This window comes from Sceloporus undulatus, chromosome 2 (genome assembly GCF_019175285.1).
Source record: "Sceloporus undulatus isolate JIND9_A2432 ecotype Alabama chromosome 2, SceUnd_v1.1, whole genome shotgun sequence".
NCBI classification, from domain to species: Eukaryota; Metazoa; Chordata; class Lepidosauria; order Squamata; family Phrynosomatidae; genus Sceloporus; species Sceloporus undulatus.
Genome location: NC_056523.1, coordinates 32,345,988 through 32,364,105, shown reverse-complemented (window position 1 = coordinate 32,364,105; position 18,118 = coordinate 32,345,988). Strand labels below are relative to the sequence as shown.

The 18,118-nt window shown below is 40.9% G+C and overlaps 1 protein-coding gene across 5 annotated transcripts in view; it reads right to left on the bottom strand.

Annotated features, from left to right (window-relative positions):
• The window catches only part of SLC25A26 (solute carrier family 25 member 26), a 174,325-nt gene that overhangs the window by 36,506 nt on the left and 119,701 nt on the right, over positions 1-18,118 (bottom strand). For 2 of the 5 annotated variants that reach the window (XM_042453222.1, XM_042453223.1), the window contains 2 exons: positions 16,612-16,672; positions 2,151-2,220 (listed from right to left, as the gene is read on the bottom strand). In XM_042453222.1, the coding sequence (XP_042309156.1) occupies positions 2,151-2,220; positions 16,612-16,672 (131 nt within the window). Of the gene's footprint in view, positions 1-2,150; positions 2,221-16,337; positions 16,673-18,118 lie in introns of those variants that run through there. The other 3 variants (XM_042453224.1, XM_042453225.1, XR_006102309.1) reach the window with 2 other exon arrangements.

Here is an 18,118-nt window from a genome sequence, read left to right as displayed (position 1 = left end):
CTAGATGCTTAGCATAGCATATACATATGTGTGTGCAGTTTTCCTGGATCCCACAGTTGTACAACCAATTGCGTAACAAGTGCCAAGAGTTTAAGCTCACACACTGAATAATGGTCAATTAGTTTCTCACCTGCTAAGACAAAAGTGAGAGAGAGGGCTGTGTGTGTGCATGGAGAAGAAGTGGCTGCACTTTCAAAACCCCTGAGACAATGCACCTTCTTGCACAACTATGTGCTAGTATAATGTCTCAAGAAAGCTAGCATGGTGTCATGGTTTGAGCATGGGATTACTATTCTGGAGACCAGGGTTCAGATCCCTGTTCAGCCATGGAAACCCATTGGGTGAACTTGGTCAAGTTACATTCTCTCATCTACAAAGGAAGACCACAGCGAACACCCTCTGAACAAATCTTGCCAAAAAAAACCCAGCGATGGGTTTACCTTAAGTTTGCCATAAGTTGGAAATGACTTGTAGGCACACAACAAAATGCCCCAAATGATTCTAGTCTATGGCAATTATAGATAGCAACACTCTTCAAGAAGAAGAATAAAGAGGTAAGTGGGTGGCTGGATATCAAGCACAGAGACTGTCATGTTAAACACATTTATACAAAAAACAGTGTATTAATTTCAATAGGCTATCCTTCTAACATAAGAGGGCAATTTGTAACTTCAATATGTTGGTACACTGCAACTTCTATCAAGGCAAACCACTTCAGACAATGGTAAGAGATGATGGAAGCAGAAGTCCTACAAGAGCTGGAGAACTATATTCTCAACCCCTAAAATTAAGTAAAGAATATAAAGTATTAGAATATGTTATCCCATGTATGAGATCCAGTGTGGTGTAGTGGTTTGAGTGCTGGACTAGGTCACTGGTAGACCAGAGTTCAAATCCTAGCTGGGCGGTGGAAATCCACTGGGTGACCTTGGGCAAATCACTCTCACACCCTCAGAGGATGACAATAGCAAACAGCCTCTGAAGAAATCTGCCAAGACAACCCTATGATGAGTTTGCCTTAGCGTCACCATAAGTAAGAAGTGAATTTAAGGCAACAGACAACAACAAACCACATATTATAGTAAGTTGGACAAGTAAGCTTCCTGAACATTTAAATGGTCTCTTAAAAATTCCTTTCCACTTGCACCGTATCAGTACATACTCAGGAGGAAAACCCCTCTTGGCTCTTATTTTAAAAAGTAGTCTAACCTTTAAAAAGGATTAAATTTACTTGGAGTGCGGGGTGAGGAGGTGATCCATAACTACCATTGCTATTCCTATTCACAAATCGCTTTTCTCCATGATTGCTGCAGAACCTTACATGTCATTTCCACTTCTTTCTGCAAAAATGCTTTTGCCACTCCATCCTTAGCTGCCACTAACCTCAGATTTCTATCAGACCATTAAGTTCTGCCCTGCTCCCTGCTCCTTGTCAGATGTGTGGGATGAGCCACTTGTGACATCTTAAAGGAAATTATTTTAAAGCAGGCTGTTATAATAAGGCAAGGTGGCTCTTTAAGAATTCAATTAACTTCCAGCTTGTTTTGCAATAAATCATCTGAGAGCATGTCCTGCCACTCTTCATTCCAGGGATAGTGTCCAGAGACTGCCCAGATGTTTCAGCCTCCGGTTCTCCTCCATGGAAAGTTTCCGCCTGGAGGCTGCTACATTTAGACATTCTGTTCTCCTGACTCTACTTAATCTAGAGTGCTGTCAGAGCTGTCACATGAACAGTGAATCATGGGCCCTTATTGAAAGCCCTCAAGAGGAGCTCAGGGCAGACAGCTGCACAAACCTGCACCCAAACGTGGTCTCTCTCTTCTTGCAGAGAGTTTTACAACTGAACCTCCGGATAATCCTAGAGCTTGAGTGACAGGACCTGTTTGTTCAATAACACAAATTTGTCCAAAACAAATTGGCTGTCTTTCAAACAGACACCCTTGCCTGGTTTCCCTTCTCTTCCCTTTTTCTTCCTCTTTCCCCCTGCCACCCCCATTTCCACAAAGCAAGATCCGTTTTCTTTGCTCTAAACAAACTGGAATTACAAAAGAATGCTACCCAGCTCCTAGCTTTAATAGATTTGCACATTTCCCCCTCCTCCCCTCCTTTCTTCTTTAGTATTTCCCAGGATAACATATAATCCTTTGCACCTGCAAAAGCTCCACAGACTGCAGACTGCCAAGAATCGACCACGTGTCCTTGCTTCCATGACCAGAAATCCTGTGTTTAAAGAGATAGGAGGGGAGGGGAGGTTAGTATCTGCCCCATTTCCAACTTGTTAGTTAGCAAAGACAAAAGTTTAGGAAATGCTATTTTTGTGGCATTTTTAAACCTCATTGCCTCTCCCTCCCACCCAGACCCAAAGGACCTCATGTGCTACAAAAAAAGTAGATGGTTTAGGAAAGATAAAAGCAACCAAAAGACTATAGACTTATTTGTAAGTCAAGTCTTCCTTCCAGTCTGGAGAAATGCAGATTTGCAGATACTGCCTAGATCTTTCTTCCTCTTGGGAAGATAAAGCATTCAAAATTACAAAGAACACTGGAAAAATATCAGCAGTGATTTCCAATCCATATGTGCATGCCAAACTAAATCATTTCCAAAGGACTGCTTCCACATGGCTCCAGGACGAGAAACTGTGTCCGAAAGCTATGATGAGCAACTTTGGAAAACATTTCCAACACTTGAATGGCCAATCACAAACCAAAGGAGACCACAAAGAAGGGTCTTGATGGCGATGACGCAGGTCACAAATATTTCCATTTTGCATCCATTAAACTATGGGCAGGAATTAATTAATTAATTAAGAAGACTGTAACTTTTTGGCTGAGCTGAGATTTGAGCCCAGCTTAAACTGTGTAGAAATACACACAGATGTCTGGAGCAGGGAAACCATTACTGTGCTCTTCACAGAAAACATGCAGGGATAGCTGTGTTGGCCATTTAACAAATCCAAACAAAAATCCCATCAGTGTGCTCTTTCTCTCACTCACATTTTGGACACAAGTTCAAATGTCCAAACTGAAAGCTGTTTGGAGTGTTTGTTGGCTGTTCCTTCTGAAAATCATGAAGCCCCCTCCCTCTTCCCACTGCCCTGACATTTGCAAAGAGAATGGGACAACCGACACTTGTGAGTATCTCAAAAGGCAATGTTTCCAGAGATGGTTAAATACTTTTCCTTGTTTTCTTTTTTTAAAAGATGCTGAGTAAATATTAATCATGCCAGTTGGCTAAAAAGAACATGTTTTTATGAAGCCAAAAGCATGCTTCACAGCAAAGGTGGAGGGGTGAAAAGCCATATTGGAGGCTCATGTCAGTAGAAAAGGCAATTACAGGGTGAAGTAGAGTTCACTCCACAGACCAAAGGGATGTATGTCTGCATTCACCTTTAGGCTAAGGCCCATGTCCTAGACTGTGTTCATTAGACTAGATTGCCACAAGGTGATGCGGGCAAGATCTTTTTGGCTACAATTTCCATAACTGCAGCTAGTATGATCAATGATCAAGGGATGATGAGGACTGGAGTACACCATGAAAGTGCACCATGTTGGAGGATGGCTGTACAAGCTTTGACTGGTTGACTTACAGCACTCGGACCCCCTGACCATGTTCAGTCCTTGCAAGACGGATGCAAAAACCATGAACAACAGAAAACTCTTCTGTGCAACAAAACTCAAATCAGGTCAAAAGACCAAGGCCAAAGGAAAGTTGAAGCTGGCCAACAGGAAATAATAAAATCCCCTTGCAGTGAGGCCAATTTAATTACGGTGCTGCCTTCCCCAGGGGAGCAGGGAAAGCCCTACTAACGGGATCATTTAAAAATAGACTGGAGAAGGCAGCACTTGAGAACATACCACGGGGAATAATCCTGTGTTGGCAAAGACTGAACAAGGATGACCTAATACATTCCCTTCCAGCTCTCTGTTTCATCAGGAGGTTCAAACTGTAATGTGCACAAGAGAAAGGATAAAAGCATCAACTAAAGCAGGGGGGTGGGAACCAACTGGCCTTCTGGATATCTGTTGGACTTCAGCTCCCAACAACTGGAGCCAACACAGCCAAGGGTGTCAAGGAATGCTGGGAGTTACAGCATCCAATAGCATTCTAATTGACCATTTGTAAGCCACTCTGAGCACCTTTGTGACTGAAGAGTGGGGTATAAATACTCTACTTAAATAAATATTGTGTGGACTTTCTGTCAACTTACATCAACCCTATCTCAGTATCTACCTATGTCTTAGAAGGGAGGAGGAGATGACCCAACCATCATTCTATACCTACAGAATAAACTGGAAACTTTCAGGGATATATACTGTGTGTGCGCACACACACACACACACACACACACTTACACACACTTGGGATATATATATATACCAGGGATCAGTACAGTGGCCTCTCAGTATCTGCGCAAGTCCCATTACACAGTAAAATGGCGGCCCTTATATAAAATGGCAAAATCAAGGTTTGCCTTTGGGAATTTATATATTTTTTGAATATTTTCAAGCCATGAATGGTGGAATCCATGGATAAAGAATTCTTGGATATGAAGGGCCAACTGTACCACTTTAAGTACAATTGTTTCTTTCGTTATTAGAAATCCACTGCGTTCCAGTAGCCAAAAGCTCATAAACCAGCAGTGGTCCACAGATCATCAGTTTCAGTTGCACTGTTCTTGGGTAACCGTAGGGACTATGCTGGTGGTGGTAGTGGGCATGGGCAGAGTCTAGAAGACCACTTCCCTTTCTCATAGTTAAATAAATAAATAAAAAACATTTATTTATATACCGCTATTCCATGGATCATAGCGGTTTACAGCATAATAAAAACAATTTTAAAACACAATATACAATAAAATAGCAATATAAAACCAACAGTACAATTACAAGGCTGACAGGATGGAAAAAACGTCACATTCAGGGGGAGAAAAATAACACCAATGTTCATGGGGGGAATGCCTGACGAAAAAGGTAAGTCTTCAAGTTTTTCTTGAAAACATCAAGGGAAGTGGACATGCGGAGTTCTTCTGCCAACCCTGTTTTATTTCCCCCCTCTTTTTTCTACTTTCTTTTTTGTCACTCTCTTTACCTTCCATCCCCTTGTATGTCTCCCTTGTCATGTTATTCTTAGAGGTGACAACAGATTGCTTGCAGAAGACTTCCTTCCCGAACCCCATTCCAACCATTTGGCCTCTCCCTCCTTTTATTTCACCTCTCATCTGTCTTACTTCTGTCCTCTTTAGCTCCCTACTTACATGAACATCCCTGGGCTGCATATTGTTCCCCCATGTTGTGGATTCTATGCAAACACAAAACACAACTGGGAGTATGTGGCAGGAAGGAGTGTGTGCGAGGAGGGAAACTCTCAAAACAAGGAGAAGAATTTTATGCAACTTTAATTTCTCAGGACTTTGTTGCTTCTGTTCATTATTAACAGGTCACTACGTGATGTTTGGAAAAATATGGATCAACCTAGTCATCCTTATAGTTCCTTTGTAACCTACACATTTTAGACACTTGACAAGCAAGACGCCTCCCCACCTCCCAGTCTGGAAGTCTTGCTAAGCAACCACAGATGGTAAGGTCCTCTGCCATATAATCACTTCTAATGACTTTTAAGAGAGCTAGAGTGGTTTAATATTCTGAGTGTTGCACTAGGACTCTGAGAGACTAGGGTTCAAAATCCTGCTCAACCACAGAAATCCACTGGGTGACCTTGTGGAAGTCACGCTCTCTCAGGCAAAGAAGAAGGCAATGCCAAATCCCCTCTGAACAAAGCCTGTCAAGAAAACCTCTTAATAGGTTCACCTTAGAGTTGTCATTAAGTCAGAAATGATTTGAAGGCATGCAACAACCACAAAATTACTTTTAAACTTTTCCAAACAGTCCCACATGGGGGATACATCATCATCATCATCATCATCATCATCATCATCAATTTATATAGTGCTGTAGATTTGCCCAGCGCTGTACATAAAAACAATAAATATGTAAGAGTAAACCTTCCTATGGCGTACAATCTAAGAAATAATAGGATAATACATATAAAATACATAGCAATACAGGAAATGGTTCAGTAAAACAGGCAACAAAAAAGAACATCAAATAGCAAATGATAATCACGCAATGCCTGGGAACCAAACTTGTCAACCAAACTTACAGCACTATTTTCCCTGTATGAACACTCCATTCACTAAATAAGAAATCTCCTTGTCATTTTAAAGTCTAACTCGAACGTTCTAATTCATGAAAAGAAATGAAAAACAAGAGAAATGAAATCTACTCTCAGGCACAAGTATACATAGATACTTCAGTAGAATAACAACAACAACAATACTCAACATACAGGTTGCTGCATGGTATGATAACTCAGCTGTATTCCACTTGGCTGTACAGTATATGAAAGCCCAAAGCAAGGCCTTTCCATTCATTGCTGAGATTCCCTCTCACAAATTGAACTTGAGTCCATATTTTCATTGGTATACTCAGTATGATTGTTAGGCTTTAATGTTCTTTTACATTTTAATGTCCTTGAGTTTTTGAACCCCTTTGGATGTCTCTATTTTGGAAGAAATGTATTTGTTCCAAGTATCTGAAGTGTTTTCAAACTTATGAAAGTCAAAATAACCTGAGTTCAGCAACGTGTTTCTTTTATACACAATTGTAAACAGGAAGCAAAAAGCACCTGTGAGACCTGTTTCCAGTTTTGTCACCACTCATAATACTTTTTTTGCTGGACATAATTATGTTGGAGTTCTGAAAGTTTGTGGAGTTTTTAATGATCTACTTCCTACTGGAAATGAAAACTACCACTACTTGCCTTTGGTTCTTTTCCTGTTGGTAAACTATGCACTAGGAACACGCATATGAAGTCACATAAAACATCCTCATGTAATTGCTACCAAAGAAGGCCTAAGACATTTTGGTGACCGAGGTCCAAAACACACTGCAGAAATAATCCAGTTTGAGACCACATTAGCTACTCTGGCTCAGTGCTAGGGAATCCTGGAAATACAGGCCCATTACAGACGGGCCTGAAAATACGGACTGGGTCCGTATTAGGGTTAGAAAGGGGCGTCACTTCCTGATGCCCCTAACCCTAGTACGGACCCAGTCCGTACAAAATGGCGGCGGCTGTTCCACACGGCCGCTGCCATTACGTCACGACCACACCGCCTCCAAATGAGGCGGCGTGGGCATGTTGTCTTTGTGCCGCGCGAGGGTGCCTAGAGCGCCCTTTCCGCGGTGCAAGGAGGAGCTCCGAAACAGAGTTCCTTCTGGGGTTTGTGTCGCTGGGCGCAAACTTTACATGGCTGCGCCCAGCAACGCAGAGGAGAAAGGGGCCAAGCGGCCCCTTTCTCCTCCTCCCCGCCATCGCCGGGTGTCCTTGGAGCTTGAAGCCCCAAGGGCACCCCTTTCCAGGCCACAGGGAAGCAGCCTTTTGCTGCTTCCCCGCGGCCTGCAAGGCGGCGGATCGGAGCCCTGGAGGCTGCCGATCTGGCAGCTGAGGCCCCGATACAGCGGGGAAAGGGGCAGGTCCCCACCCCAAACAGGCGGTCTGTAACCCATCACAGTTTATTGTGGCACCAGAGCACTCTGACTGATAAGTCTCACAAAACTATAGTTCCCAGGATTCCTTAGCACTGAACTAGGGCAGTTAAAGTGGTCTCAAACTAGATTATTTCTGTAGTGTGTTTTGGATCTGAGAAAGCAATCCTAATCTCATATCTATTAGCTGAGGAGCAGGTTTAAGATGAGACAGATGCTTGTGTGGAAGGCGTTTCACTGACAGGGAGCAACCACTCTGGAGACCACAATTATATCTGCAGAAAAAACTGTAGGTCCAACTCTACCAGTGAAGATGTTCCTATCAGTGAAACTGGGCATACTGGGGTGAAGGGATTCACTGAATCTGAGCCTGCATCTACACTGTGGAAATAAAGTTTGACACTACTTTGACTGTCATGGCTCCATGTTATGGAACTCTAGGAGCTGCAGTTTTGTGAGATATTTAGCCTTCTCTGTTAGAGAGCTCTCGTGCCACAACAAACTACAAATCCCAGAATTCGACAGCACTGAGTCACAGTAGTTAAAGGGGTATCATAGTAGTTAAAGTGGTGCACTGATACTGCAGTGCAGATGCAGACTTAGTGAATCCCTTCACCCCTAGTATGCCTAGTTTAACTTATAGGAGCATGTTCGCTGGTAGAGTTGGACCTACAGTATTTTCTGTTGTGTCAAACTGCATTATTTCTGCAGTGAAAATGCAGCCTAAGATCTTCCAGTTCTCCTTGAAGGCCACAGGACCGGGCCTGCTGCTTTGCACAGGACACAAATGTAGCTGGAAGCAAGAAGAAAAATGCACATCAGCCCAATAGATAGTATGCTTGAAATGTTGCTTGAAAAGCTGCATCATCCTACTTAATGTTAGGACCATTATTAGGACAGCAAAGCACAGTAATCATCACAGTAACAAACACGGCTTTGTCATAAATAAATTCCAAGCAACTGCTCACGTAAGTAGCAGAATGCTAATACTGAAAACAGTGAGGGTCTATTGTATTGAACTGGTGACATAAAATACACGCAGTGGGTGGCCCTGAGGAATGTGATCAAGACCAACATCACTCAGGGAGCAGCACTGGATAACCCTGTACTGTCCTGGCCTCTTACTAGCATAGGTCTGCGCATCAATGAAATGTGAAAAAGAATCACAAACAAGATAAATGTTATAAAAAAACATTTGTATGGAAAAAACATAATCAGATCATAAATATTTATTATTTGGTTTGTAACCCACCATTCTCCCAGGGTTAGGTTTCAAGGTAGTTTTGTCATCACCTTTGCTGATGACATATGGTGACCCTGAGGCAACCTATCACAAGGTTTTCATGGCATGAGTCTGGAGGAGGCTCTTGGAGGATCCACTAACAATCTCAACTAATAACATTTGAGACATGATGTCAACGGAAGTTGTTGCTGTTGTTGTTATTGCATGCTTTCACATCTTTCCAACTTATGGTGATTCTAAGGCAAACCTATCACAAATCACTTGTTTGTTCGGAGGGGATTTCCTTCCTCTGAGGCTGAGAAAATGTGGCTTGTCCAGCGGATTTCCATGGCCAAGTGGGGATCCAAACCCTGCTCTCCAGAGTCCTAGTCCAGTGTTCAAAGTACTACACCATCCTAGGGCTATCAGGAAGGTGGTTTATGAGATGATTAAAAAGGTTCCCAAAAAACAACAACCCAGGATGAATTATACATCAACAATTATAAATTATGTCCATTTAACTATTAAAACACCAATTAAAACAGGTAAAAACATTAATAATAATAAATACCAAAATATTAAAAGGTATTAATATTCAAATATTAATATTTTGATTAAATGACCATACCAGGCAGTCATTTGCTAAAGATCTGCTTGAATAACAGAAGCCTCCGCCTATAGGTGGAAGGACAACAAAGAGGGAGCTAGCCTAATCTCTTTTGGACGGTTGATGTATTTATTGAGGCATAAATGAAAAATGGTCTTGCGCTTTGGGAGGACTAGGTAGTCAATTAACAGTACAATGGGCTCTTGGTATCTACTGGAGTTTGGTTCCAGGACCGTCTGTGGATACTAAAATCCATGGATGCTCAGGCCCAATTATATAAAATGGTATCTCTTATAAAAAAAATGGCAAAATCCAGATTTGCTTTTGGTGTTGGTTTTTTTTTTAAATATATATTTTTTCAAGCCATGGGTGGTTGAATCTGTGGATGCAGAATTCATGGATATGGAGGGTCAATTGTACAACTGTTGGGAACCATAAGTAAGCTGCTTACACAAAGACACACTCAAGCAGTTAAAGCAGGAGCAGGGAACCTATGGTGTTTGGATTCCAACTCCCATCAGCCTGGTCAATGGTGCGAAATGATGGGGACTGTAGTACAACAACACCAGGGGGAGTCACTGCTTCCCCACCTCTGAATTACAGGATAAGGGAATTGGCAATGAAAGTAGTTTTTGTTTCAATTAGCTCTGAAATTATATATAGGCTGACTAGGTATCACTATGAGTACACAAAGATTTGGTCATCCTGTTTCTTTCTGATGATTCCCTGTCTGATTGCTCCAGGCATGTTCGTACTATTAAAGACAGCAGGAAATAATTAGCTCTGTTTTTCTTTCAGGGCAATACCCATTCCCACTAGCGTTCCCAGTACTGGAAAGCAGAAGATGACAAGAGCTGCGCTTTTAAAACAGGCTGTGATGCCAAGCCTGTGTCATGTGTATTCTATTAGCCCCAAGACTGAATAGAAGACTTTGTTTTTCACTTCAAAGGACCCATCCCAATCTCGCACTCTTCCCTTATGAATAACAAATTGGAAATAAATCTTTTGGCTGAAACACATGGAAACTCATACAATCTGGGCCCTCCTTGGCCTCCTAGGTCACTTGTATGCTACGTTGTGTTTATTTTATTTATTTATTTTAAAAATAAGCTGGGGGGGGGGGGGGGAGGACCAAAAGCAAGGCCTTTGATAACATACAAGCATTCTTCTACATCCCATGACCTATACTCTGTGCATGCTCAGGACATAAAGTTAAAGCTTAAAATCCAACTTGTCATTTTTTCCTCCACTTAAAGAGAATAGTTGTCCTACCTACTTACTTGTATCTAATTTTACTCCCACATGTTTTGCAATATCTGCCCTAAATCCTTTTGCATCCACCTGCTATAACTATTGTCAGGGATGATGGGAGTTTTGGCTCTTACCTCTGGCTCGAACTCACCACCTTGTTACACACCGGCGCTGACCAGTTTTGGCCAGTGGATAAAGCTTTGCTCTAAAGCAGCAGAGTTACAGAGAATAGGCTGAAGACCCTGACAAACTCTCCAAGCCTTCTCACTCTTGCTTCCACAGAAGTCTTCACACTTCCTCAAGATCCAGCTGGCTCTTGTAGCTTCACCCAAGACACCAGATGACTCAGTACAGTAGTCTTATATAAAAGATCTACTTTATTCTACTATATACAGCTCCAAAACTATCCAACACAACAATACTCCTTCACTACTACTACTACCCACACAATACATTGGGATTCATAGTCATTATTATAGTCATTGCAAGATACCACCCACTGTTGTCTGTTTCTACCCAGTGGGCGTGTACAACCATTTTCATTGGTTCTCTTGATTCAACCCATAATTAATGATTTCATCATTTCTCCTTGACCACTTAACAATTCTCAGGTGTGTTCAATTATCCACTTTGCATTTCTGTCCTTGGCATTTTGTTAATTACATTACCATTTTCACCTGTGTAGCTTCTAATTGCTTTTGCTGAGTCATCCTGACTCTCACATACATGTTTTATTTCATTCATTGTATATCCCATGTTGCTTTTTCCTTAACAACTATTCCTATTAAAACAGCTACAATTTCTCCTTCTTGTTGTGTGTCTTCAAGTCATTTCCAACTTATGATGACCCTAAGGAGACCCTATCATGGGTTTGCTTGGCAAGATTTGTTTAGAGGGGGGTTGCTTTTGCCTTCCTCTGAGGCTGAGAGAGTGTAACATACCCAAGGTCACCCAGTGAGTTTCCATGGCCAAGCAGGAATTTGAACCCTGGTCTCCAGAGTTGTAGTCCAGCACTCAAACCACTACACCATACTGGTTCTTTAATCTCCTCTTACCCCTTCCCAGTTTTCAGATTGCTATCCTGCATTATTTTGGAAGGAGAGGTAAGGATGGTATCACTGAAAATGTTCTACTGGATAAGAAGATCACTTAATTATTTCTGGGGAGAAAAAAATAATCATACAGAATCCAAAAGGAGGAAGAGGAAGTGTTCCACTAATAATGCCAAGAGCTACCATGAGATCTTCCAGAAGCATAGGACCAACTCTACCGTTAGGTGGAGTGAGGAAACCAGTTCAAGCACCAGATGCTGGGAGACAGTGGCATATATGAACACACATACACACACTTACTCCACTATCCTCCTGAATCCCATGGATTTTTTTCTTCAACAGAACTACACAGCTTCACAAATTAAACTACCCTGCTGTCCTCAATCGTGATGGAGAGAGCTATTCCATTGCCACACTGTGATAAGATTCAACTGGCATATTGTTTAGCTTCTGTATATGGGAAGGAGGGGAGAGTTATTTAGAGCTCCACCTCAGGCAGAAAACATCTCAGGCCAATGCTATGGAACAGCATCAAGGGCTGACATACTGAAAAACCAAAGCTACAGTCCTCCTAGCACTGTAAGAGTGTCTTCCATTGGTAGTACAAGCAGTAAAGAAGCTATGACATGCTTAGAGAAATAGATTCAATAACCTCAGTAGAAATGTTCTTAAACCTTTTGTTATCTGCCTTCCCCAACAGGTTTACATTTCTCTTTGTTAGAAGGGGATAAAGATTTTAGAAATATTCACAATTTTTTCTCATCCTTGACACACACACAAAAGAAAGACGTTTCAAGACATCAAAAAACCACTTCAAGAAAACAAGATCTGGGGAAGTGGAACATGCAACCTTAATATACCCTCACCTGGAACATCCATTTCCAGTAGAAGACAAATCTTCAGGTGGTAGTGAGAAACTCATATGTTAGCTGTTAATCCCAGCCCCTTCTCAAATGAACATTTGCTGTTTTTGTTCAGGCAGAGAGCTGAAATTATATTTTTAAAGTTTTCCTGACAAATGTGCATGATAACCTCACTCTCCCCATCCCAGCAATATACTAGCAAGTGTAGGTTTTCAAAAAGTTTTCCTTGTGTTTAATTCTTCTGGAATTGGATGAAACACTACCCCTCTCCCAAACTCTTTGGGGAAAAGGTAGCAGGGTGGTGATTTTTGTGTATTACTTCCCCTACATTATTCCTTCCTCTATTCTTCCCCCACAACACAACCTTACACATGGCTCAGAAGGCCTCTTCACTTTTCCAGGGCATATATTTAGGAGCTGCAGGCAAGATTAGGAATAAGCAAAATTGGCATTCCTACCACCTGCCACATTATCCAGTTAAAAGAGTTCTCTGGAGCCAACCCACTGGGTGCTGTTTTGGTTTAGACTGTTTTTAACTGGTACTATTTTATAACTTTACATACTGAAATTACTGTATTGCTTATTGGTGTTAGCAACAGAGAGAGTTCCAAAAACAAAAGAATCAAGTATAAAACATGAATAAAACAACAATTCAGTGTGTTCAGCATCAGTGCACAAAGCCCTAAAGAGACCAGGACCTACATGCTTAAGGGACCATCTTCTTCAGGACTGACCTTTCCAGGTTTGAAGGTCAACTGAGAAGCTCTGCTTGTGGTACCCAAAATATTGTGGTCCATTAAGTTATCACAGAACTTTCTAGAAGGTGTACTTCAATTATGGAACTCTTTCCATTCGACACCTGATTGTCCATCACACTCTTTGTCTTTCAAGTGCCAGTAGAAACATGTCCATCTTTCTAAAAGAGGCTTAAAACTCTTCTTTTTTGTCAAGCCTTCCCCCCTGAAGAATGAAGTTATCTACCCTGTTGCCATCAATTCCCTGCTTACCCTTGAAGGCGAATGATTGTGCTTAGAGTTCTGTAATTGTATGGTTTTAATTGTCTGTACACCGCTTTGATCTGTGGAAAAGCGGAATATAAATCAAAATTATTATTATTATTATTATTATTATTATTATTAGTTTACAAAATAAGGAACTGCATGATTTGTCTTCTCCTAGTAGTTTGGATCATTCATATTGGCAATTATGGCATTTTCCAGTGTTTTAAACAGTGTATGATCTGATTCAGTAAGTATGTCTTATTTTCAGGGTTTTTTTTAATATTTAAAGGAACTAATAAGTATTTGAATTGAAATATCTTATTTAGGGGGAAATACAGCATAAACAGTGCTTTATTTAAGCACTAAATATTAACTTATGCTTCAAACATTTAAATATCATATTCAAGCAAGTTCAAAGTTTACGTGAAAATTAATTTTATTAGACTACTTGTCTTTACATTTTCCCAACAACATGCACTCTTATTACATTGTTTGTTTAAATTTGAGGAGTAAAACTATGGCAAACAGTTAGCACACCCATCTAAAGTGTACATGATAGGCTGTGATTCTTAGCTCATCTGCATCTAAGGGAGTGTCACTGTCACTGTTCGCAGAATTACTAGCACTACTTAGTTTAATTTCCGACTGAACCCAGACTGATTACTTCAAGCAATTCTTTGACTAAAATGACTTCTTTCTGTCTGCACAGAATCATACCACACTCCAAAGTCTTCACTAATTATGCTGATTAATGAATTTTATGAAACAATGATTTTATTTGAAATACAAATGGAAAATTTTCCATGGAAAAATTAAGCACTGGAAAATGTTTCTATTCTGGGAAATGTTCCACCCTACATCTCCATTTAGGAAAATCATGTTCTGGAAAGAAGCATCCAGTGAGAACAGACAGGATTCTGTGGGATGGACCAACCATCTGATTCAACACCCCCCCCCCCTCTTTCACATACTGAAAGAATTCATGAAGGAACAGAGTTCTGAAAAGTTAATGTTCTGGACTACAGAATCCCAAGTCAGCAAGCCACAAGCTCAGTGATGGTTCTGGATAACCCCATATTTATCAATTATATGAATGGTCCCAACCTGGGACAAACAGAATCCCTCATCTTGCAGCAGAAGAATTATAAAAACCCCTCCCTAAAATGCAAACACCATGATTCCAGAGGACAGAACCTTAGCAGCTAAAGTGGTATCAAACTGTTATAATTGTGAAGTGATTAGCATTTTCTGTCTCTGGCAGTTCACATGAATTTCTGTGCCCTTTTTCTCTTACACACACACAAACACACACTTTCTTGGTAATACCTCTTAATACCATTTTTAAAATTCTTAAAATGTTTTTTACTGAGTTGCCTGCAAGTGAACAATTTTCCACAGTTCCTCCTTCTCCCTATTCTGCCTTTTTTCCTTTTCACAATGGACACAGATGTGCAAGTGCGCACACACAAACACACAGAGTTAGCTTTCCATTTCCCTTACTGTTCTTGGTGGTGGTTTAAGCCCAGGGTAGATGAAACCCAGACAAAGCCTTAACCCAATTTCCTTGCAAGCTGTGCACATAAGTGTTCTACCATCCCCTTCTCCCTTGGTGTAACTACTCTGCTTCTTGGGAGGATTAAGTACTAATCGCTGAGTTACACTAACATGTCTGCCATTTGCTCAGGTGCTCCTGCACGGAAACCAGATTTCTAGGGCTATGTTTCAAGGCAGATGAAGTCACTTCCAGCCAAAGGGGAAAGCACATTCCATGTGCTTAATGGCTGCTTGGCCACCACCATCACCCTCCTCCTGAAGAACAATATAGCCACAGCTGTTCAGCAAACAAAACCTCACTTTATTAGTGTCACAATAGCTGTTATTCACAGTGGCTTTGAAAAAAAAAAAGCCTGTCAGAGTCAGAGACATCCTTGTGCACCATCTGTAAGTTGCTGTATGCTTGGAATAGTGAAGGGAAAGGAAATGCATCACTGGGTGCGCTAAGACACCCTTTGAAAAGGCTGAAGAGTTTGGAAAGAAGCAGTGCCTTGGCAACAGGCTCTGGGAAGGCAAATGCACATGGAATTTCTTCCCTGCTCTCTGTCCTGCTTTTAGAATGGGAAGCAATCCTATTTCTAGGAAGTTTATACATGTCTCCTTCTAAAAATGTACTAAAGCATTCTGAACTCCAAACTGGTGTACTGAATACACTCTGGAGTGTGTCTGTACTTGGAGCACCAGTTTGGATGGAACTGCAACTTGGAGCAATTATTGCTTTCCTTGTGAACAGCTACGCTTGGTTAATTGTATATATATTTTTTCTTTGAACCACCCCCTTCCCGAGTTTCTGCATAATGTGCATTTGGATAGCTTTCTGGTATACATTGTGATTAGGAAGAAACATAAGCAGAAATTAGAAAAGATCTCATGCAGAATTCAGTCCAGCTCTTTGTGACAGCAAGATTAATCCTATTTAAATGATCCTTGGTAAAGCACATCCAGTACCTAGTAGAGCTATTTGAAATTAATTTAAATGTGCTCATGTTCTTGAGAAGACCTAAATACTCTAAAAGCACCAGAGCCTATTTGATTTTGGAAGATAAGCAGGTCAGCTCTGGTTAGTACTTGGATGGGAGATTGCCAATGAATGCTAGGTTCATGTATTTGTAGGATGTAGGATGTATTTCAGAGGAAGGAGCTCACAAAACTACCTCTGGGTATTCCTTGTTTAAGAAAGCCTATGAAATTAATGGCGATGCCATAAGTCAACAGGCAACACGAAGGCACATCCACCCACCCTCATGCTTGAAGCCTGCAATTCAGTCTTCAGTCAGTAAGTGGTAGACATCTTTGACCAGTATAAAGGCTGGCCGTTGGTTCAGTTTGTCTGCATTCTTCTTGGTGATTAATCTAGGGTTATGTCAGCTTCTGGAATTTTGGGAGCATTATTTTCAGGGCATTATAGAAGGAAGTGGCCTAAATAGCCCAAAGGCAACATATCTTGTGTGATTTTGGAAGTTAGACAGGATCAGCCTTGGTTAGTACTTGGATGCGAGACCGCCAATGAATACCAGATGCAGTAGGCTGTATTTCAGAGGAAGAAATTCGAAACCACCTCCAAGGATTCCTTGCCTACGAAAGGTGGCAGAGAAATGGAATAAAATTAAAATCCCATGAAGTTCTTGGGGTCACATAGGCAGACACATGGAATGATGTATTAAGTATAATAAACCTTGTGCAAGTCATCTTCCCAGTGGTGGAATGCATCTCTTCAAATCTGAATGGTTGAGTGAGAATGGGCAGTGAATGGTCTGCATTTCCACAGCCAAGAGAAGAGAACAGATGTTTCCCTTCCAGAGATCAAGAGATGGATCTGATGTCTGTTCTCTTCTCCAAAACTACAAAACTGCAGCTAGATGCTGCCAAGGCATCGCCTCCCTTTCCCTGACCACCAGATGATTCTGGGGGCATTCTTTTCTGCTGGGAAGCTGCCTTATGATGGAAGGGGCAACTCTGGTGAACTGCACTAGGAGAGTTTTGATCTCTAACCATGCTAACCACCCAGTCTTAACCCTTAAAGCCAGAGAAGGGAGTTTGAACAAAAGAGTTGCAGTGCCCTCAACCCCACTGTGGTGAAGCCTGTCTCATGGGAAGGAGAAAGCAAACCGAACCTTAACTAGAGCTGTAAAGTGGTTCTGTGGCACAGTTATGCCCAGGGGTGCAATGGGTATATCTTTACTCAGATGGGATTGGGATAGACAAACTTTGGTTCAAGGTCTTGGTACTGTATATCAAAATGGGGGCAATTCTTTTCCCACTGACCTTTTCATCTGTGCAGGCTCTTGTTGCAGCAGAAGACTTTTTTAAAGGATGTGCTGGGTTTTTATCTTTTTACTGTGTTTTCAGTGTGTTTTAAATTATTGTTGTAATGGGATTGTTTAATTTTTATAAACATTTGTATAGGTTGACTTATCTGAAATGACTGGGACCAGAAATGTTTTGGATTTTGGATTTTTTCAGAGTTTGGAATATTTGTGTGTATGTATATAAAGTGAGATATTGTGGGCAATGGGATGCAGGTTTAAAAACATGAAATTGATTTATGTTTCAGGTATATACCTTATACACGTTTCATAGACAATATTTTAAATAATTTTGTACATGAAACAAAGTTTTTGCACACTGAACCATTAGAAAGCATCAGAAAGCAAATGTGTTACTATCTCAGCCATTCATGTGGACAGTTTTGGATTTTGGAGTATTTTTGATTTTGGAATTCCAGATTAAAGTTGTACCACATACTGTTTTAGCTACCTTTTGTTTGAACTTGTAGTATAAGCCACTTTGGGTTCCATACTGAGAAAAAATTTGGGATATAAATTAAATAATTAAAATAAAATAAATAATATTATTCTAACTTCTTTAAAATGGAGTACTTTTAGTAGTATGTTCAGAATATGGAAAGTGACTTTGAACATTTGTGGAATGCCCTTGAAACTATAGACTGTGCCTTCTATAGTGTTGTAGGTCACAGAATTTGCACATACCTGTTGACACTATGGAGGAAGAAATTATGGT